Here is a 23,242-nt window from a genome sequence, read left to right as displayed (position 1 = left end):
ATTTCCAGTGCAACCACCAAAGCATCACGCTCAAGTACGGTGGGTCCCAGCCGCCCCTCACAGTGTGCGGTCTGGCTATCCTGAAGGTAAAGCCGCCTTCGCTATTCGCGAACCTTACCCCTAACTGCCAGCCAATAGCGACCAAAAGCAGGAGGTACAGCTGGGAGGACAGGCGGTTTATCGCGACCGAGGTAGACAGGCTCCTGAAAGAGCGCATTATTGAACGCAGCAACAGCCCGTGGCGCGCCCAAGTGGTAGTGGTAAGGGGTAGCGAGAAGAAACGGGTGGTGATCGACTATAGCCAAACGATCAACAGGTACACCCAACTAGACGCCTACCCGCTACCCCGCATATCAGAAATGGTGAACCAAATCGCCCAATACCGGGTGTTCTCCACCATCGACCTTAAGTCAGCGTACCACCAGCTCCCTATCAGACCAGAGGACCGCCCGTACACCGCCTTCGAGGCGAACGGACGCCTCTACCAATTCCTCAGAGTCCCCTTTGGGGTGACGAATGGGGTCTCGGTCTTCCAGAGGGAGATGGACCGCATGGTCGATGACCACCACCTGCAGGCAACCTTCCCCTACCTCGACAATGTCACCATCTGCGGTCACAACCAGCAGGATCACGACTCGAACCTCGAGAGGTTCCTGGAAACCGCACAAAAACTCAACCTCACCTACAACGAGGACAAGTGCGTTTTCAACACCACGCGCCTCTGCATACTAGGCAGCGTGGTGGAGAATGGGGAAATCGGACCAGACCCCGACCGATTGCGCCCCCTACGGGAGCTGCCCCTGCCCAACACTCCCAAAGCCCTGAAAAGGTGCCTGGGGTTATTTTCCTATTATTCCCAATGGGTCCCCAACTACTCCGACAAAGCCCGCCCCCTCTTGAAAGCATCCTCTTTTCCGCTCTCTGCTGAGGCCCACGCCGCCTTCAAAAGCATTAAGCAGGATATTGAGCGGGCCACGCTACAGGCAGTGGACGAGAACACTCCATTTCAAGTGGAAAGTGATGCGTCTGACTTCGCCTTGGCGGCCACCCTCAACCAGGCGGGGCGGCCCGTAGCTTTCTTCTCGAGGACCCTCCAAGGGCCCGAGATCAGACACTCCTCCGTGGAAAAGGAGGCCCAAGCCATCGTGGAGGCAGTGCGCCACTGTCGCCACTACCTAGCCGGCAAACGCTTCACCCTACTTACCGACCAGCGGTCGGTAGCGTTTATGTTCAATAATAAACAGAGGGGGAAGATTAAAAATGATAAGATTCTTAGGTGGCGGATCGAGCTCTCCACCTTCGAGTATGACATCATTTACCGGCCAGGGGCCCTTAACGAATCCCCTGACGCCCTCTCACGAGGGATGTGTGCCAGCGCCACCGGGGATCGGCTACAGACCCTCCACAATGACCTCTGCCACCCAGGGGTCACGCGGCTGTTCCACTTCATAAAGTCCCGTAACTTACCCTACTCGATTGAGGAAGTTCGGTCTCTGACCAGGAACTGCCGCACTTGCGCTGAGTGCAAGCCTCGGTTCTACCGCCCAGATAGAGCCCACTTAATCAAAGCCACACGGCCCTTTGAGCGGCTCAGCTTAGATTTCAAGGGCCCCCTCCCGTCCGTCGACCGCAATGTTTACTTCCTGAACATTGTGGACGAATACTCCCGGTTCCCATTCACCTTCCCCTGCCCAGACATGACCAGCGCCACGCTCATTAAATGCCTCAACAGCCTGTTCTGCCTGTTCGGTATGCCGAGCTACATCCATACGGATAGGGGGGCGTCCTTCATGAGTGAAGAGCTACGCCAGTACATGCTGTCCAGGGGGATCGCCACGAGCCGTACCACCAGCTACAACCCCCGGGGTAACGGCCAAGTGGAGCGAGAGAACGGGACAGTATGGAAAGCATTCACTCTAGCTCTAAGGACCAAGGGCCTCCCTATCTCCCGCTGGCAGGAAGTCCTCTCGGATGTGCTCCATTCAATACGGTCGCTATTGTGTACTGCCACTAATGCCACGCCTCATGAACGAATGTTTGTCTTTCCCCGGAAATCCACCTCAGGCGTATCCATGCCGTCATGGCTCTCCACCCCAGGTCCAGTATTCGTGCGAAGGCATGTGAGGGGCCACAAGACGGACCCTCTCGTGGAGCCAGTGTACCTACTCCACGCCAACCCCCAATACGCATATGTCCGGCACGCCGACGGAAGGGAGGACACCGTGTCCATAAAAGACGTCGCCCCAGCCGGTAACGACAACAACCACGGCGATAGCAGCGACAACGATCGCAGCGACTCTTACCCACCCACTACTCTTTCATCACCCCCGGAAGAACATCGACCAACGGCACCCCCACCAACTACCCCTTCAACAACCCTGGCGGCACCCCCGGCAGAGACCCAGGAGGCTACCGGGGACACCCAGCCGACACCCGCGGCACCGCAACAGCCACGTCGGTCACAGAGGACTATCAAACCCCCGAACAGACTAAATCTATAGAAGGGGTGAATGTGATGAAATATTCCATTCATCACTGCCTGTGACTGTGGTCGGTTTCAGTTTCATTTCCCTTCCCCCAGTTCCGTTTCCTCACCATTGTATTGTATATTGGAATGTGTTGTGTGTAGGGCTCCGCCCATACCTGGCCCCTATGTAAGCAAGCTCAGTCTGGCCTCATATCCAGTACTGCAGCCCTCCGGATGGAAGATACCTCTCTCCACTACGTGTTACCTTCTAAGTTAATAAAAGCCTTGTTTTGTTTCGCTAACATCGAGTCTCGGAATTATTGAGGCACATCAGAGTGACCCACCAACGTGTATTTCTTCAGCCACACACATGAAGAACGGTCACCTAGGCAAGATGCTGGTGGTCTGCCTGCACCCATGCAACTGAGCCCAGCAACAGCCAGTACCATCTTCAGGAGACAAGGGGTCAAAAGAGACACCTGGAGAGGGGCTCAAGACCACAAACCTCTGTCTCAGCTGGGAACAGGCAACCAACTAAGGCTAGCTCAAAGCCGAATAACCAAAGCAATTTCAGCCAAGAGCCAGGCAATCACATCTCAACCAACTAGGTTTGGATTCAAATTGCTTCCCATCTCCTTCCTTAGTTCCTGCGAGATCAAACAATAAAATATCTCTTATCAATAGATTTGGAGGGAGAGAGAGGAAGAACTTTAGAGATGAAAGGAGAAGGGTGGCTCCACAACACAACACTTTCCGATGCCCACAGTACTAAGCTCCTGATCTGAGCGGTGGTCGGAACGGATGCCAGGCAGTTGCAAGACAGGAGGGAGAAAAAAAACAGGTCAATTCAATGTATGCTGCTTATGTGCATCTCCTGGTGGCCATTTACACTGTTGCAGCAGGATAGACCTGGAAGTAGATCATGCGCTTACCGTCTGACCTGGGAAATGAGGTACAGTGAATATAGGAATGGGGAAGAAGGCGTGGGGTAAAGAGACCTTAAGGTATTTCATAAAAGGTGCAATCTGTTCAGGTGACATTATTTGATTGTTACAGCAGTCCTACTCATACTAGCAAGAGGAAAATAAAAAGCAAGACAAATAAAGAATAACCAGTCGTCATTGAAGGGCAATTAACTTGGAACTGGACTGAGTCAGGGAGCTGTGGCTTTCAACAGATTTGAAACCTGCCCCCTTTCCTCGATATGTTCATGATGTGATAAGCCGAGCTCATCAAGTGCCAAATATTCCATCAGCCATTCACAAGGAGTAAAAACTGAGCCTTTGGATACAATGAACCAGCATAAAATAAGGGCACAACTCAACAGTTCAAAACCTGCAATAAAAACAGAAAATGCTGGAAATGCTCGGCAGGTCGAGCAGCATCTGTGGAGAGAGAAACAGAGTTAACGTTTCAGGTCGCTGACCTCTCGTCAGAACTGGAAAATGTTAGAGATGCAACAGGTTTTAAGCAAGTACAGAGGCAGGGAAAGAACAAAAAGGAAGGTCTGTGATCGGCAGCAGAGATTAAATGAGAAAAGGGATGATGGTGCGAGGCAAAAAGGGGGTAGTAATTGAAAAAGTAAAGAAACAAAAGATGGGTCTAGAAGAGGTGTAAACAGGAACAGCAGAATCAGCACCTGCTGTCCGTACAAATGGGGGCAGAGGTTATGATCTGAGATTGTTGAACTCAATTGTTGAGTCCGGAAGACTGTAAAGCACCTAATCGAGGGATGAGGTGCTGTTCCTCGAGCTTACGTTGAGCTTGATTGGAACAGTGAAGGAGGCCGAGGTCAGAGAGGTCAGAGTGGGAGTTGGGCGGAGAGTTAAAGTGACAGGCGATAGTTAAACGTGTGCCCATGGTACCCAGCAGGGCAATGTGATAATGTTGCGCTGGATCAAGTTCAGCTCGTGGAGTTGGGTTTTCACAGCTGATGGTTGCTCAGTTAAACAAGCCGAAGACCAAAAATACATTTCAGTGTCTGTTTTGTTATCACAGCAACATCAGAAGCCATCTGTAATCAGAACTCTGCACCATCCCCCACACCAACTGCTATAATTCAGCACCATCACCCACATACAGTTGCCTTGTCCTGGAGTGTCCAGGAATGATAGACCCACCTACTGTAAAATCTGATATTTTAATCAAGTAAAAATGAAAGCTGCACCATTTGCATTGCCCCATTCCCCCCACAAAACTCAGGTCTCCCTGCCACCTCTCCCCCGCCCCACTGTTGCGTGTTTGGCAAGGTGGCAAAACATGATGAGGCATGTTGAAACATGCCATTGTGTCACTTTGCTTGTGACATTGTAAAGGGAAGCAATGCAGCTTCCCAACTCCCGCACAAAAGCACAGTTTCACAAACGCAACATTATGGAGACACTGCCTCTTTTAAAAAATCACTTGCTGCTAAAGCACCGCACCACTCCGAACTGGGTAAAAAAACTGACTGAGCTTTCCGCGTTGATCATTAAGAGACACTAGTTGAGTAGATGCAATGTTTTTCCTTCCAGTGGAAGAGGTCTCATTAGAGGCTCAGCTACTGTTTCTGTTCAATTATCACAATTCTGATCACTTGCAATCTCTGTAGGGATCAATAGTCATTGTGACCGTGTCCCCCATGTGGGTTATACATACAGAACAAGATAGCAATACAAAACATCCCAAAATCAAGATATTTCCTCATTCATAAACAGCCCAAACCCTTGGAAAATGGAATATGGTATCCTGTGAATGCAGTTTAACAATCAAACAATCATGGAATGATACAGCACAGAAGGAGGCCATTTGGCCCATCGTGCCTGTGCTGGTTCTTTGAAAGAGCTCTCCAATCAGTCCCACTCCCTCGCTCTTTCCTCTGAGCCCTGCAAATTTTTCCCTTTCAACTGTTTATCCAATTCTCTTTTGAAAGTTACTATTGAATCTGCTTCCACCGCCCTTTCAGGCAGCGCGTTCCAGATCACAACAACTCGCTGCGTAAAAGAATGTTTTCCTCATCTCCCCTCCGGTTCTTTTGCTAATTACCTTAAATTTGTGTCCTCTGGTTACTGACCCCCCTGCTTTATTTACTCTATCAAAACCCTTCATGATTTTGAATGCCTCTATTAAATCTCCCCTTGACCTTCTCTGCTCTCAGGAGAACCACCCCAGCTTCTCTAGTCTTTCCACTTAACTGAAGTCCCACATCCCTGGTACCATTCTAGTAAATAATGTAACGGGTACCAGAATAAACCTTGCATGTAAGGTTCTCACCTGAAAGGTTAACCGGTCTTTGTCTTTCAGACACTGACTGATTTGCTATATACTTGTATCTTTCTGCTTTTACACAGAGGACAACAAAGTGATCACCCAGCAATTCATCAAATTGTCAGTTACGTCTTAATGAAATTAACCCCCCCGCCCACCGCACCCCAATTTCATATAAATGAATCTTTCACGTGGATGTTCAATTTAACGTTCCATCCATTAGACGGTGCCTCTAACACTGCAGCTCTCCCTCAGTACTGCACTGAAGTGGCAGCTTAGGTTAAATGCTCAGGTCCTGGAGTGGGGCTTGAACCCATGAACTGCTGACTCGGAGGTGAGAGTCCTGTTACATAGAAACATAGAAGATAGGAGCAGGAGTAGGCCATTCAGCCCCTCAAGCCTGTTCTGCCATTTAATGAGATCATGGTTGATCATCCAAATTCAGTACCCTGTCCCTGCTTTCTCCCCATATCCCTTGATCCCTTTAGCCTTAAGAAATATATCCAACTCCTTCTTGAATATATTTAATGAATTGGCCTCAACTGCCTTCTGTGGTAGAGAATTCCACAGGTTCACCACTCTCTGGGTGATGAATTTCCTCCTCATCTCAGTCCTAAATGGCTTACCCCTTATCCTTAGACTGTGACGCCTGGTTCTGGACTCCCCCACCATCAGGAACATCCTTCCTGCATCTAGTCTGTCTAGTCCTGTTAGAAATTTATAAGTTTCAATGAGATCCCCTCTCATTCTTCTAAACTCCAGCGAGTATAAGCCCAATCGACCCAATCTCTCTTCATACGTCATTCCTGCCATCCCAGGTATCAGTCTGGTGAATCTTCGCTGCACTCCCTCCATGGCAAGAACATCCTTCCTCAGACACGGAAGGAATAGATTCCAGGAATCTTTGAGTCCTCATTTGATAAATACCCTTCCACTGCAACAAGAAATGTGATGTGCAAGCTACGATCAGCCTCCTCACTGGATGTCATCCTCACAGCACTTAGCAGAGAGGAAACTGAAATATAATGGTTTCCCACTCAAGACTCAATCCCAGAATTCCTTCTTCCATTCACAGCTAGGGGTTGCCAAACCTCCAGGAATGTCTCCCAGAATCAAAGGTTAATCTCCTGGACGCTGCTGCTCGCAACACCAGGGAGAAAAATCTAAGGAGCATTTACAAAATGGTGTGCCGTTCATTTTCTTTGAATATTTTTATTTATTAATTGTAAACATATTGGCGATGGTGCGGGGGGGGGGGGTTGGGGGGAAAGGCTGTTTGAATGGGCATGGTGATTGGCGGCTGGAGGTCATGTGATGAAACCTCCGGGAATATGTCCAACCCGAATTGGCAACCCTAAGTGCAGCGGGGGATGCTGGGGGGGTGGGGTCAAGGGTGAATGACAAAATGCCATGTTTTTGTCAAAGATGCCAAGCACCCTAATTTGGGCATCAGTCGCCAGCTGTAGAGTTTTATTTTATAAATGAAACTAGATGCGGGGCATTCTTCCAAAAATTGTTCATGGGTGAAGCCATTTTGTAGGCTGATGCAGCGCTTGAAGAAAACCCTGTCGCAATGGCTTTTTGTGGCGTAACGATCTAAATAGGATAATGACAAAGTCAGAATGGACACGGAGGATTAGAATTAAGATCATTACGACGGATAGTCACAAACGCAGCTCAGCTCAAACTGCCTGCCTGCAACCTGGCTCAGGGTGAAGTCCGATTTCTGCCGTTCCAAAACTGCATTCCCCCTGAACAAGTTCATCTGCTGTTGTGAGCTCAGTGACCATCTCATCATTCTTTACTCTCCGGCCACCTGTTGACACTTGAAAATTGGCAAGCAACATCAAAAATGAAAACCTTATGTCACGGCGAGACTTTTGGTTCAATATTCGTCACCGATTGCAACTTCCAATTTAATTTGACACTTTGGAACGCATGAAGCCAGAAATCCCACGTCAAATCCAGGGCAGCGACTGTATAATCAATCTGAGGCCACACGTGACATTGCCGGATAATTCCTCATGAGCACAGGTCTTCAAAAACCTCTTGTCACAGATCTTTGTTCTTTACGGAACTCTGTGATGAACAGACCGATTTATACAGGGATTGTTCCTCGTGGGTGTTGAGAACTACAAAGAACATGACAGATAACAAAGAGAGGCCCCATTATCTGAAGTCAAAATATATGGCTTACCGATTGCAATGGTAGGTGAATGTGTCCCATCAATAACTTTCTGTGAACCGGAGCAGATATTTTTTGCTGATGAAAGCTATCAACTAGAATTTGACCAATGCTGACGACCACTGACAGGTTTTCCCAAAGCAGATTCTCTGCTTACTGAATAAACTATCCTCTGGCAGCATATTATGAAATGATATCAATTATTCAGTAGTATTGATAAGCTCATCACTAGGATCTCTGTGGGCATTTGTCTTCTTCATATAAATTTTAGTATTGACGTGCCAGTATAAACCAGCCGTTATACTCTTGAAGATGTCTGTAGATAACCTATCTGAAATCCTGCTTAACGTGCATTTCCAAGTGTAACCATGTTGTCAAATTTTCCTTGCGTCAATCAATGATTGCATCGCTGCAAATTCCAAAATGCGACACTTGGCTCAGATTTGCAAAGAAACAATATGGCCTTAGTGGAAAAATCCCCTGGTCATCCTCGTGTTGTAGGTTTATGACCCTGGTGCCATGTCTCAGACACGTAGCTCTGGGGGTCAGTACCACATGGTCCTGTACTGCAGAGGGAGGTGGGGGGGGGGGAGAAAGAGCTCAACAGGTAATGGACATTAGTGTTGGGTAGAAGAATACATTTATATGTACAGAGTCAATGTTCAGATATTGGTATGTCAGAATGACACAGAGAAGCTACTCCTGCACTGCATCAACAACAGTGCAGAACCTAACCTCATCCTAAGAGCACACTCTACTACACCACAGGCATTTCAATTCCCTGCAATGACTAATGCGAAGGTCTACCTGTCCACTGCTTGCAAAGTCCAAAACCAGAGGGCATGATCACAGCTCGAGTCCCGCTAGTTGTCTCGCTAATCGTGAAAAGTCACCGGAACCTTTAATCGCCAATGTCTCTTCCTCACAAAAGAGGAAAAACACAAGACTTTAAAAAATACTTGTCATGTCCAGTTTATAATTTAGACATTTTTAGTCCAAAACTAGGACCGGCGGTGACTGCCAGTTTAGTCGCAAACTTAGTGACAAATTAAAGGTATTTTTGTGGGGAGACCTCGAGCAAGCTGGGAACTGGGTTGAGGCTGGCCAAGCTCATTTCATGTTGGATATTTGAATCAAGGGCTGGAACAAACCAAGGTCACGTGCTGCAACTCACTTCTCTACCCAACAATCACAACTTCTTATTATGCAAGAACTAAAAACAAGGAGGATTCCAGCAATTCCATTTGATTTTTAAATTCAATACATGTCTGGTACCAGTACCAAAGAGCTTTGAGATCAGAGCTCCAGTCTTCAAGAAGACAGGAAGAAGAAGAAAAGGCCATGCCTGTGAATGGTTCCAAACCGTCTGGACCCAGTTCCCAGTGGGCAAGGGGCCACGGTACAAAACTGCCCCCAAATGCGACAGTCTCATTCAGAGGGGCCGCAGGATTACTGGTGCGATGAATGGAAAAAATGGCAGACCTTTCTGTACAGTATGCTCTTGAGGTTGATGCTGTAGCACATTGCCAAGGCAGAGTAAAGCAGGCTTTACGCTGAATCTAACTGCACTATCCCAAACACTGGCACCCCTTGCCTTGGCGGATATAACATTCATCATCAAATTTTTTTTAAAAGCCATTCATTTCGATTCATCTCCAAAACCAGTGAAAATATTATTTGTCGGCATGCCCAGTTACCGAGCTTGTATCCCTCTGCACCTTCTTGAATTAAAGAACACGTCCTTTTTTTTTTCAAATGGATCCACATTCACTGCACTGGTTGGCAAGTCTACTCCATATTCAGTCAACTTGAAAAGTAGATACTCAAGTTCTGTTCAACTCACGGGTTAGTTTCTTTACCTTGTGATGACACACAGCATGAAAAGAACTCCACCTCTGTCCCTTTAGTACTTTTAAACAAATTTTCTGCAGTTAATGTGCACAGGTCCCTGAAGGTGGCAGGACATATTGAGAGAGTGGTTAGCAAAGCATATGGGATCTTGGGCTTCATAAATAGAGGTATTGAGTACAAAAGTAGAGAAGTTATGCTGAACCTTTATAAAGCGCTGGTTAGGCCACAATTGGAGTATTGCATCCAGTTCTGGTCACCACACTTTAGGAAGGATGTGAAGGCCCTTGAGAGGGTGCAGTGGCGATTTACCAGAATGGTTCTAGGAATGGGAGATCTTAGCTACAAGGACAGGTTGGAGAAGCTGAATTTGTTTTCATTAGAGCAAAGGAGGTTGAGGGGTGATTTGATAGAGGTGTACAAGATTATGACAGGTTTGGATAGGCTAGACGGGGAAAGGCTGTTCCCACTAGTTGATGGTACAAGGACTAGGGGACACAGATTTAAGGTTCTGGGCAAGAGATACGGGGGGACGTGAGGAAAAACTTTTTTACGCAGCGAGTGGTGATGACACAGGGAGAATGTGCAAACTCCACACAGACAGTCGCCCGAGGCCAGATTTGAACCCGGGTCCCTGGCGCTGTGAGGCACAGTGGCATAGTGGTTAGCACTGTTGCCTCACAGCGCCAGGGACCCGGGTTCAAATCTGGCCTCGGGCGACTGTCTGTGTGCAGTTTGCACATTCTCCCTGTGTCTGCGTGGGTTTTCTCCGGGTGCTCCGGTTTCCTCCCACAGTCCAAAGATGTGCAGGTTAGGTTGATTTGGCTATGATAAATTGACCCTTAGTGTTAGGGGGTTAAATACGTGGGGTTACGGGGATAGGGTGGGATATGTGTCGGTGCAGGCTCGATGGGCCGAAATGGCCTCTATCTGCACTGTAGATTCTGTGATTCTGTGATTCTGTGTGACCTGGAATTCACTGCCGATGGAAGTGGTGGAAGCGGAGACACTCAATGTTTTCAAGGGGAGACTGGATAGGCAATTGAGGGAAATAAACTTGCAGGGCTACGGGGATAGAGCGGGGGAATGGGACTGACTGGATTGCTCTACAGAGAGCTGGCATGGACTCGATGGGCCGAATGGCCTCCTTCTGTGCTGTTATGACGCTATGGGGGAGAAATTCGGTATTGCCCCATTTGGGGCGCAATTATCGGCCGAGTGCAAAGTTTAGCGCCTGGCGTTAATTATCGCCTCCGACTGCAAACTTGGCTTCTATCGCCCCTAGTGGTGATTGGAGCGTTAAATCAGACGCTACACACCTCTCTTAAGGAGTGAGGCGCTAACTCAGAGCGCTGGCGAAGCTCATGTGATGTCAGTCAGCAATGGAACACAGACACAATGGTGCCAGCCAGTTCTTAAAGGGGAGGGTCGATCTTGCTCTCCATCCACACCCTGCTCATTGCAGCCTTGAATCTCAGCCTGGAGAGATCTGTAGATCAAACCTGCTGGAAAGAACAATGGAGAGGCCCAAGGAAAGAGCTCAGAGTGCAGCCCCCATAGTCTCTTCTAAATCGATGCAAGGAAGGTCAAATCAAAAAGAACCTGCAAAGTGCTGCTCAGTACCCAAAACTCCTTCACACAGCGTTGAATCTCTGCAGAAGTCTCTCTCTCTCAGAATGCGTAGTGCAAAAATGTCGCTGACAAAAAAAGGCAGGAAGCAGTCGCCTTTAAATAGCGCTCCCCCAGTCCCTTCCTGACTGCAAAACGCTCCCCTCAACCTGTCGTTGCTAGCGGCAGGCGGTAAGGCAGGGGGCGCCACTCAATATCCGGTCCGGGGCGCTACCGGGGCGTTGCACACTCGACTGACGTCACGATCTGCGGGCGCAGGAGATCGTGGTGGTAGTGTTTAGCGCCGCCGCAAAATGTCTGGTCAATTTCGCGAGCGGCGCAAACATTGCTGCGCCCGGGCGCTAGTTTTGCACCCCATTAGCGCCCGCTTAGGGTGCTAACGGGAGACGCAAAGCAGTCGAATTTCTCCCCATATGATTTAGCTCTTTCGTCTCTCTTCATTGCTGAATGATTTTGTACAGCCTCATCAGTGCTTTTATAGAGCATCTGTATTCGGTCCTCTGTAGGATATACATCCACTCTGATTTTCTGTTAGCCGTGCTAACTGCTGGCATGCAACACAATCGTTTCAATATTTGGGCAACACACCCAAAATAGCTTTAATAAGCCCTGCCTTATGCCATCTTACATTTCTCAATATTAAATGACACTCTCCATTCAGCCACCCAGTCGTTTAGTGCCTCTGGATTTCTCTTGAACAATATCACTACGTCATTCTCTTCAAATGCTCTACTTTCCCACACCATTTACTGTCATTCACAAACATTCCAACTGCAACAACCCCACCGATGTCATTATTATGTACAACAGGGGTCGCGGAATGAATCCCTGTGGGACTCCACCAATCACGGCCGCCCCATTAGAATCTTCATCAATAATAACTACCTTTTGTTTCCCATTATCTATCCAATTAAAAATCCAATTTACAACTTTATCTTGGGTCCCACGAGCTTTCACTCCAGCCATAAGTCATCGGACTATGGACTTGTATCTCAGACTACTTCCACTGGTACGGCTATAGTACACTCAATGAGCGTAGATCTGTTTTTGGTAGGGAAACTAACTCCACAAGTGACAACCGGAGAGACACGTGAATTATCATGAATATTTATTATTTCTCCTACCAGAGCAGGTTTGCCTAAGATGTGCTAAGGATTTGGGTGCCAATTAGGAACAAAGGAACAGGAGGAGGCCATTCAGCCCCTCAAGCCTGTTCCGCCATTCAATGAGATCGTGGCTGATCTGTATCTTAGCTCCATCTTACCCGCCTTGGTTCGTAACCCTTAATACCCTTGCCTAACAAAAATCTATCAAATCTCAGTTTTGAAAATTTCAATTGACCCCCAGCCTCAACAGCTTCTTTTGGGGTGGGGGCGGGGGAAAGAGTTTCAGATTTCCACTACACTGTGCGAAGACGCCTCACCTCAATGGCCTGGCTCTAATTTTAAGGTTATGCCCCCTTGTTCTGGACTCTCCCCTAGTTGCATGATTAATAGTTCATAAACCTACTTTTTACGACATTATCAACACTGATTGTGGATGACATAATGCGTGTCTTCCGGACACCGATACTGAGCACCCATAGTCACACCCTTAGATATTATTCTTACACTGTGTTTATACACAGAATCACTTCATGACAGGAGTGGGGTTCTGCAACATTGCCTGGGAGTCTGGTTGCTGTAGAAACTGCCCTGTTTATATTGTGGGATGGATTCCATAGCAGCTGGACCAGAAAAACAATTATGAATGCGCAGTTGTTAAAAGGTTGCCAATTTGAAACTGCTTCTGGACAGTACACCAGAAATGGTCTGGGATTATCCACGTGTGAGCAAGAAAATTGCACCATTGGCCTGTAACACTCAGCTTGGCTGCAAAAAAAAGAAAGACTTGCATTTATATAGCGCCTTTCACGACCACTGAACGTCCCAAAGTGCTTTACAGCCAATGAAGTACTTCTTGAAGTGTAGTCACTGTTGTAATGTAGGAAACGTGGCAGCCAATTTGTGCACAGCAAGCTCCCACAAACAGCAATGTGATAATGACCCGATAATCTGTTTTTATTGATGTTGATTCAGGGATAAATATTGGCCCAGGACACTGGGGAGAACTCCCCTGCTCTTCTTTGAAATAGTGCCATGGGATCTTTTACGTCCACCCAAGAGGCCAGACAGGGCCTCGGTTTAACGTCTCATCCGAACGACGGCACCTCCAACAGGGCAGCGCTCCCTCAGGACTGCACTGGGAGTGTCAGGCTAGGTTTTTGTGCTCAAGTCTCTGGAGTGAGACTTGAACCCACAACCTTCAGAGGCAAGTGCGCTACCCACTGAGCCACGGCTCTTGCAGCAAGGTTCAGATCACCACTAGGGGGCGCTGCTGCCTCTGCATCATGTGCCCAATTCTCAACACATCTTGGCCTCTAAGGGCACTCTTTTAGTTTGGACCCCAAAAAAAACCCAAATTGGACTGTAAATGAACAAAAGTTCAACTAAAACTTAACAAATCAAATTAAAATTTGGTTTTCCGGGTTGATGATGCACTCCAGTCCCTGCGGCGCCCACCGGTCGCGGAAATACTCAAGCGCACCGGCGGACACCGCGTGCTCCATCTCCAGGGCCACCCGGGCGCGAACATGGCCGCGGAAGAGAGGCAGGCAATCTGGCTGGACGACCCCTGGCCTCTAAGGGCAAAGCTAAACGAATGAGCACAGATCTTCAGTAAGAGAAATATTGGGCCAGAAATTCGGGTCCCCACGGGTGACTATGCGCTGGGTACTCATGCGTAGGGCCAACGAAAGTGCCGGTTTCGTGCATGCACTGCGCATGCGCGGAAAACCGGAACTTCCGTTCCCTTCAAGGAAGGGGTTCACAGGTCGAACGCGTGCGCCGGAGAGGCAGCGCGTACGCCTGGAACTTCCGTTTTTTTTGCAGGTTTCTCCGGGAGGGAAAGTCTCCAGCAGCTACGCTTTTAAAAATCAGTCGCAAGGCCTGCTTTTAACAAGGTAAGTGGTGAATTAAGTAAAATTAAAACATTTTTTCCACAGGTTTGTTATTTTTAAATACTTTAAAGAAAGGTAAGTTTTTTTTTAGCCCCGTTAAAAACTGTAATTAATTTTTTCAAAAATGTTAATTATTGTTTAAAATAGTTATTTTATGTAATTTATAGTTATTTTAAAAATGTGATTTTTAAAAAATTTATTTGAAGTTTTAGTGATGTTTTGGGGCCGATCTCTAATTCATAGATTTGACAGATTCCCTGCTACCATTGGCTCTCCATGGCCCACGTGATCCCAGGGGACGCTTCGAACTAACTGCGCCCCTGGGATACGCAAGCACTGCGCGCCGGCAGTTGGAGCAGGCCCAGGATCGGAATCCCACGCGGGCCCACAGCACAACGGCCGGCGCGCTAGGTAAGTGCAGGTCGGAGGCTTACACCCGCGGGAAGCCTCCGACCCGAATTTCTGGCCCAATAAACCGTCACAGTATTGTCATTATTCATTTGTCTCTCCAACTGTTGAAAATAATTACCATTCTTGGGTTAATCTTTCCTCGAAGGAGCACCTCTTAAGGTGGGTCTCCCTCATTTATCTTCAGGGCTACGGGGAAAGGGCGGGGGAGTGGGACTAGCTGAAGTGCTCTTGCAGAGAGCCGGCATGGGCTCGACGGGCCGAATGGCCTCCTTCTGTGCTGTAATGATTCTAAATGCTATAACTGAAATCAGGACTGACAGCAGCAGGCGCGATACAGCACTGGTGGGTGGGACGATGAGAAGACAAAGAGACTTGCATACCAGGACATACCAACTGAATGAGAAAAAGAGCTCCAACCAAAGGAACAAGAAACTGCTGAAAGTAATTTGCAACAGGAAAACAGAGAAGGAACTAATTAAGCGCTGTACACCCATCACCTCCACGCTAAACTAGTTCCCCGTGCTCCAGCGAGTCAGCTTCAAGATCCCGGTCACCTTCTTCAGATCCGGCAAGGTCTCAGTTCCACCAGCTAGCCATTTAACCCAGCCCGCACCCATTGCTCGTTTACCACCCCCTCCACTCTTACCAACAAAGCGGCATCATTCAGCCACCGTGCCCCAGCCTTGTGGGAAGTGTCTACCAGAACCCTTTGACTTGCTATCTGTAGCCCTGCCTTCAAAAGGCCTTTCTCTTCTTCTGTCCTTTTGGTCTGCCCGCTCACCAAAAAATAATGTCCGCCTTGATAAGCACTCTGTTACACGAGGAGCACTGTACAAATGCAAGTAGAGAGCAGGAGTATCCAAGCTTTTCTCTGCATGGGCTATTTAGATACATGGCATGGAGCCTCAGGGGCCTCGTAGTTTAAGTCCATGATCCCATTAATTTGTACGTACGTCAGGTCGCTAATACCAACAGAGCTTGGTGTTCCGATTTAGAATTTCTCCTCAACATGAGGCAATAGCACTAAAAATAGCCCTTTACAAACCACCAGGCCAACACATTTCATATAGGACAAACCAGCAAATAAGAAATACAAGCACAACAGCGTAGTGGTTCTGTTACCGGACCAGTAATCCAGCGAACACGTGTTCCAAATCCCACCGCGACACTTTCCGAATTTGAATTCAATCTAAATAAAAACTGGTGTCAGTAAAAGGTGACCATAAACCTGTCCGACTGTCGTAAAAATCCAAGTGGTTCATCAATGTCCTTTAGGGAAGGAAGCCTGCCGTCCTCGCCCAGCCTGGCCTATATGTGGCTCCAGTCCCACACCAATGCGGTTAATTCTTAACTGCCCTCTGAAGTGACCATGCCAGCTACCCAACTGCATCAAATCCAGTACAACACCATCACCACACAGACTGCAGCTCAGGGCAACGAGGGCTGGGGAATGTGTACCAACCTTCCCAGCAATGTCCGCAGGAATTATTTTGCATTTTTTTTACTAATGATTTTCCTGGGCTTCACGCGCTACATGTAGTGTGGACACTAAATACTGTGGCAACGAGAGCAGGTCAGAGGCTGGGTATTCTGCAGTGAGTGTCTCACCTCCTGACTCCCCAAAGCCTTTCTACCATCTACAAGGCACAAGTCAGGAGTGTGATGGAATACTCTCCACTTGCCTGGATGAGCACAGCTCCAACAACACTCAAGATGCTCGACATCATCCAGGACAAAGCAGCCCGCTTGATTGGCACCCCATCCACCACCTTAAACATTCACTCCCTCCACCACCGGCGTACCGTGGCTGCAGTGTGGACCATTTACAAGATGCACTACAGCAACTGGCCAAGGCTTCTTCAACAGCACCTCCCGAACCCGCGACCTCTTCCACCTAGAAGGACAAGGGCAGCAGGCGCATGGGAACACCACCACCTCCAAGTTCCCCTCCAGGTCACACATCATCCTGAATTGGAAATATATCGCCGTTCCTTCATCGTCACTGGGTCAAAATCCTGGAACTCCCTCCCTAACAGCACTGTGGGAGCACCTTCACCACACGGACTGCAGCGGTTCAAGAAGGCGGCTCACCACCACCTTCTCAAGTGCAATTAGGGATGGGCAATAAATGCTGGCCTTGCCAGCGACGCCCACATCACAGGAACGAATAAAAAAAACTCCTCTGTTAGAAGAATGTTTCACCAACAGACTTCACTTCCCCTTTATGACTGCTTGTATATGCCTCAGTAATATTAGAGCAGTCACACACAGCATGGAAATGAGCTCAATAAGACTTCAGTTGTAATTTTTACACTAGATTCCGCTGTCCCCCCACTCCAGACTATTACACACAGAACCTTCCTCCTTTCATCTCAAGCTATATAATATTTATTGTTCTGTTGTGTCCAAAACCAAAATTAAAATGTTTCTCTGCAAAGAAACAAGCATTCTGATTCCTGCATAGTACATAATAAAATGGTTTCAATTGATATACTGTATGGATGCAAAAAAAACACATGTTAAAAAGGATTTGAGGGGCTTTCTAGCACCCCCCTTTTTAAATGAGAGGACTAAACTGGTCCCATCACACTGGTCTGTGGCCATATTTCTAGACAGTAACACAGGAGAGAAAGACAACTGGAAAATCCTCCGCTCTGTTATCTAACAAAAAGGGATTTCCCCCGAGGCACATACAGCCCCTACATCACGCTCTGTGCATCATCCCCAGGGTCTGTGTACCAACGAGTTAGGAAAAATAAATTGTGTAGCAAAAATGTTAAAATAAATAAAGATTTTGGGTGGGGTGGGGAATTTATTTGTATGGAATTAAGTATTCTAACGCCCCGCCCCCTCCCCTCCCATTACAAATCAGGCAAGACTACAAATGCTGATTTGTACAATTCCATCTTGCCCCTTCGTGTGATGTTTATGTGTTTAAGAGAAGCCTTTTTATCTGCAGTTCACAAACAAGAGATCTTATAACTCTGAGGACACTGAGGACATTGTTCACTACTTTATATACTTCTCAGAGTAGTACACACAATTGTAACAACCATTTTTATTTAAAATGTAGTTTATAAAGCATTTAAGGCTGTTTACTAGGCTTACAATATAATGCAGAATTTACACTGGCTAGACTCCAGTGGCTGAACATTCACAGTGGAAACAGGGAATGGCTATTGTAAAGTGAGGCACTTAATAGAAATGAATGGATACACAGCTTAAAAAAATATGTACTTCTGTACACCATATATAATCATCTCCCTAACTTGAATCATTTTGAATTGTCTCTTTTACACTGAATCTCCTTCAAATCAATACTAAAACAAATTCTGGATAAAACACAAAAACAATCCTGCAGTTTGCAATGGGATTGGGGGAGAAACTGACAGTGATAACTTCATTTTTACATTGAACACTGGATACAATGAGGAGCTAACTGGTGCAAATGTGTTTAGTGTTAGGGATTTGCCCGTTTCACAACTGACTGTATAAACCGCCCCCGAATAAATCTTCACCAATTCCCATTGGTGTTTCTGCTGTAGTCACTACAGTTAAAAATCAATTATTTTTCTATCGATCCCAACCTATCGCCGGGGATAGGATTGTGCTGTGTATTTTGATAATCATTTACGGATGCATTTGGATAGCTCACACGAGATGCAACTAATTCGGTAATCCTACACAACCCGTGCAGCCACATGTGTACAAGACTGAGCTGCACCGTAGAACAGAGAGTGTGTGAGGAGAGTATATTCGTGTCTGTGCGAGAGTGAGTGTGCATGAAAGAGAGAGGGAAGGAGGGAGAGACAGAGTGTGTGTGTGTGAGAGAGAGAAGGAGGGAGAGACAGAGTGTGTGAGAGAGAGGGAGGGAGAGACAGAATGTGTGTGAGAGAGGGAGGGAGAGACAGTGTGTGTGAGAGAGGGGGAGAGAGAGTGTGTGAGAGAGAGGGAGGGAGAGAGAGTGTGTGAGAGAGAGGGAGGGAGAGAGAGTATGTGAGAGAGAGGGAGGGAGAGAGAGTGTGTGAGAGAGAGGGAGGGAGAGAGAGTATGTGAGAGAGAGGGAGGGAGAGAGAGTGTGTGAGAGGGAGGGAGAGACAGAGTGTGTGAGAGAGAGAGGGAGGGAGAGACACAGAGAGAGGGGGGAGAGACAGAGGGGAAAGACAGAGTGTGAGAGAGGGGGAGAGACAGAGTGTGTGAGAGAGAGGGAGAGACAGAGTGTGTGTGAGAGGGGGGAGAGAGATGGAGTGTGTGAGAGAGAGGGAGGGAGAGACAGAATGTGTGAGAGAGAGAGGGAGAGACAGAGGGTGTGTGAGAGAGAGGGAGAGACAGAGTGTGTGAGAGAGAGAGGGAGAGACAGAGGGTGTGTGAGAGAGAGGGAGAGACAGAGTGTGTGAGAGAGAGAGGGAGAGACAGAGGGTGTGTGAGAGAGGGAGAGACAGAGTGTGTGAGAGAGAGAGGGAGAGACAGAGGGTGTGTGAGAGAGAGGGAGAGACAGAGTGTGTGAGAGAGAGAGGGAGAGACAGAGGGTGTGTGAGAGAGAGGGAGAGACAGAGTGTGTGTGAGAGAGAGGGAGAGACAGAGTGTGTGTGAGAGAGAGGGAGAGACAGAGTGTGTGAGAGAGAGAGGGAGAGACAGAGGGTGTGTGAGAGAGAGGGAGAGACAGAGTGTGTGAGAGAGAGAGGGAGAGACAGAATGTGTGTGAGAGAGAGGGAGAGACAGAGTGTGTGAGAGAGAGGGAGAGACAGAATGTGTGTGAGAGAGGGAGGGAGAGACAGAGTGTGTGTGTGAGAGAGAGGGAGAGACAGAGTGTGTGAGAGAGAGAGGGAGAGACAGAGTGTGTGAGAGAGAGAGGGGGAGAGACAGAGTGTGTGAGAGAGAGAGGGAGAGACAGAGTGTGTGAGAGAGAGGGAGGGGGAGACAGAATGTGTGTGAGAGAGGGGGAGAGACAGAGTGTGTGAGAGAGAGGGGGAGAGACAGAGTGTGTGAGAGAGAGGGAGAGACAGAGTGTGTGAGAGAGAGAGGGGGAGAGACAGAGTGTGTGAGAGAGAGGGAGAGGGGGAGAGACAGAGTGTGTGAGAGAGAGGGAGAGACAGAGTGTGTGAGAGAGGGGGAGAGACAGAGTGTGTGAGAGGGAGGGAGAGACAGAGTGTGTGAGAGGGAGGGAGAGACAGAGTGTGTGAGAGAGAGAGGGGGAGAGACAGAGTGTGTGTGAGAGAGAGGGAGAGACAGAGTGTGTGTGAGAGAGAGACTTGAACAAAGAATAGATGCACATATTTCAGACAATTTCACTTATTTGCAAAGATCCACTTCTCTCGTTTAAGGTATTTTTTTTTGGGGGGGTGGGGAGAAGGAATGAGTTATTTTAAGCAATTTGTCTGTAAGGTGTGGAGACAAGGATTGTACCGATGATGCGAGCTGTGTGTGAGGCTGCTTGATCAGTGACAGACACCGGGTCCACGACTGATCTGAATCTTTACCAAATTGCATGACTTTAGCAAACAGGGTTAGCTGTGTGTGAGGAGTTCCCTGGCCCTCTCCTATCACCAGTACTCTTCCTCCTACTCTCAATCTTACACGGCATTAAAAAAATCTGGAAAAGCGACCTAAAAATGTTTACAGGTTTAGCAACAAGATGAAAACATTAGAATTACACCATCACTCCCTGCACAATAGCGCTTGCAATTGTTGTGTCTTAAATCGGTTCCAGATTTACTCAGGACTCTGAAACAGAGAGCTTGTTTCAGATTTTAATTTCAATGCACGGTGCAGAGATTCATAATTCAGAGAGAGATTATTCTTGATTTCTTTCTCCCCTACCACCAAAGCCTGCACAATTGGTCAACCCTTTCAGACAGGGTTCCCGGTGTAACCGAGGCTCCTGGTATAACCGGGAACGGGAGACTCACCCAGGGACAGGGAGAGGGCCGGGACCCGGCTGGGCAAACGCTCCGCCAGAAACAAACGGCGCTGGACGGAGCAGGTCTCCCGGGAATGAGTGAACGGAGCTGGACCAGGAGTGCTGGAAGTGTGACTGGAGCAAGCTTCACACCTCCTCCCGTGAACGGGCAATTCCGCTTCCAGCTGCTGTTAAGATCCCATTAAAATCAACCTGATCAAACAGTGCAACACAGAAAAGAGGTACAGCATGCAATAAATACAAATCTGTATTATATAATTAATACAATATAGGGATGGGGAATGAGCACTTTCTCCCCCAAACCATTGAGCCCCGGGACGTGGCTCACGGGTCTGCCCGGCTCAGAGCCTCACAGCCGGGCGGGGGAGAGGGGGCAAGGGATGGGGGGGAGAGAGGAGGGGGCAAGGGGTGGGGGGAGAGATGGGGAGAGGAGGGGTGGGGGAGAGGAGGGGAGAGAGAGGAGGGGAGAGAGAGGAGGGGAGAGGGGTGGAGGGAGAGGGGGTAAGGGGTGGGGTGAGGGTAAGGGGTGGGGTGAGGGAGAGGGGTGGGAGTGAGGAGGCAAGGGATGGGGGAGAGGAGGGGAGAGTGGGGAGAGGAGGGGGAGAGGAGGGGAGAGTGGGGAGAGGAGGAGGAGAGGAGGGGTGGGGGAGAGGAGAGGAGGAGAGGAGGGGTGGGGGAGAGGAGAGGAGGAGGAGAGGAGGAGGAGAGGAGGGGTGGGGGAGAGGAGGAGGAGAGGAGGGGTGGGGGAGAGGAGGGGTGGGAGAGAGGAGGGGTGGGGGAGAGGAGAGGAGGGGGAGAGTGGGGGGGGGAGAGGGGGGAGAGGAGGGGGAGGGGGGGAGAGGAGGGGGAGGGGGGGAGAGGAGGGGGAGAGTGGGGGGGAGAGGAGGGGGAGAGTGGGGAGAGGAGGAGGAGGAGAAGAGGAGGGGGGGAGAGGAGGAGGAGAGGAGGGGGGGGAGAGGAGGAGGAGAGGAGGGGGGGAGAGGAGGAGGAGAGGAGGGGGGGAGAGGAGGAGGAGAGGAGGGGGGGAGAGGAGGAGGAGAGGAGGGGGAGAGTGGGGAGAGGAGGAGGAGAGGAGGGGAGAGGGGAGCAAGGGGTGGGGGGTCCAAGTCTGACTAGGGCCCGGAGGCAGTGACCACCCAGCACCTGCACCAAGCTCGTCTCCCTTAATCCAGGGAATTAAAAAAATTAAAAGGGGGATTGGGAAATAACACGAGAGGGCGATTTAAAAACAAAACATGATTTCGAATCAATCTCGGTGCACACGAATATAACACAATATTTTTGCAAATTGAGTCCAGCACTCATTGCCAACCCCTGTGATAATAGGAAGAACCGCTTTTTAAAATTCTATCTGCAACACTCTGACCGATGCCTAGATATTGCATCTCTTTGCAAGTGCAGTCTCCATACGGTTGCTACGGTATGTGCACTGTAACCACTTTCTTTCTTTCAAATTGATACAATCACTCTTAAATCGCTAAAAGTGGAGACGGTGTGTGGTTTAAATACTGATGTGTGATTAAAATTCTATGACATTTAAGATAAACATGCCTTGTATTTGGAGGTACAATAGGCTGCATATTCAAAACTCATTTAAAAAACATCAACCATATCTCTCCTCCAACCATATCTCTCCTCTGGAATATCTTATCTAGACGCTCACAATTGGTTTAAAGAGTACTAGTAACAGAATGGATCGGTTTTTTTGTCAAATCTCACAATAGCACATTACACATTGTATTTTTTGTAAAATTATTATTTCACCCATTCGAAAGATACTGGACATACCTCGAGTTAAAGAGTACAGCAGGATTAGAGTGATCAGCCACATGCCATACACAGCACCTATTTCCCTGTGTGTGTGTGGTGTCTTATATCTCAGTGCAGTGGAGAGAGAGCTCGGATCCCTCGCTTTGGGTGCCGGAGTCTGCGAGGTGAAGGTAAACAGCGGCTCCCCAACGCCAACCTACCCGGGACATGTCATCACTGGCAAGGTAGGAAGAGCCACCTCGCCCCGCCCAGCTACAGAAGCCTGGAGATAACACACACACACACATACACAAACAGTCACAGCACCGACTGTGTGCACCATCTGACAACACAGGTCGGCCGATTATTTCTCTACAATTTTTTTTTTTTACAAATGACATACGTGTATTTGCACAGAAAGGGAGCCGAACCTCATGAGAATTGGGGTAAGGGGAAAGCTGGAGAGAGAGAGATAGTTAATAAAAAAATATATACATTCACAGAAGCATCGCCGATGCTGCACAACCAGGGGCTGAAATCCATTCGGATTTTAACACACTGTTTTGTTCTAATTAAAGCGATTCCTTATCAACCCACGCTGTCAGATTTTTAAAAGATGCCAATATTAGATTAAAAATAGTCCTTAATAGAAGGATTTCTATTTAAGAATTCCGAATGATACAAGATTGGACATCCATTGAGTGGGAATAAAAGTCGTTCACAGCTCGGATGGAGTCACTGCTGAAGGGGGCAATTGGTATTTTTTTTAAAGAGAGAGATGCGTGCATT

At 48.3% G+C, this 23,242-nt stretch overlaps 1 protein-coding gene across 1 annotated transcript in view; it reads right to left on the bottom strand.

Annotated features, from left to right (window-relative positions):
- The window catches only part of dscaml1 (Down syndrome cell adhesion molecule like 1), a 703,857-nt gene extending 681,094 nt beyond the window's left edge, over positions 1–22,763 (bottom strand). The window contains exon 1 of the mRNA XM_085967838.1: positions 22,493–22,763. Within this exon, the coding sequence (XP_085823964.1) occupies positions 22,493–22,535 (43 nt within the window). The 5' untranslated portion in view covers positions 22,536–22,763. The remainder of the gene's footprint in view (positions 1–22,492) is intronic.
- Positions 22,764–23,242: the final 479 nt, after the last annotated feature.

Source organism: Somniosus microcephalus, chromosome 26, assembly GCF_052327205.1.
Source record: "Somniosus microcephalus isolate GS21.2 chromosome 26, FLI_Smic_1.0, whole genome shotgun sequence".
NCBI lineage: Eukaryota > Metazoa > Chordata > Chondrichthyes > Squaliformes > Somniosidae > Somniosus > Somniosus microcephalus.
Note: the sequence above shows the minus strand (reverse complement) of the source record. Positions and strands in the feature narration are given on the sequence as shown.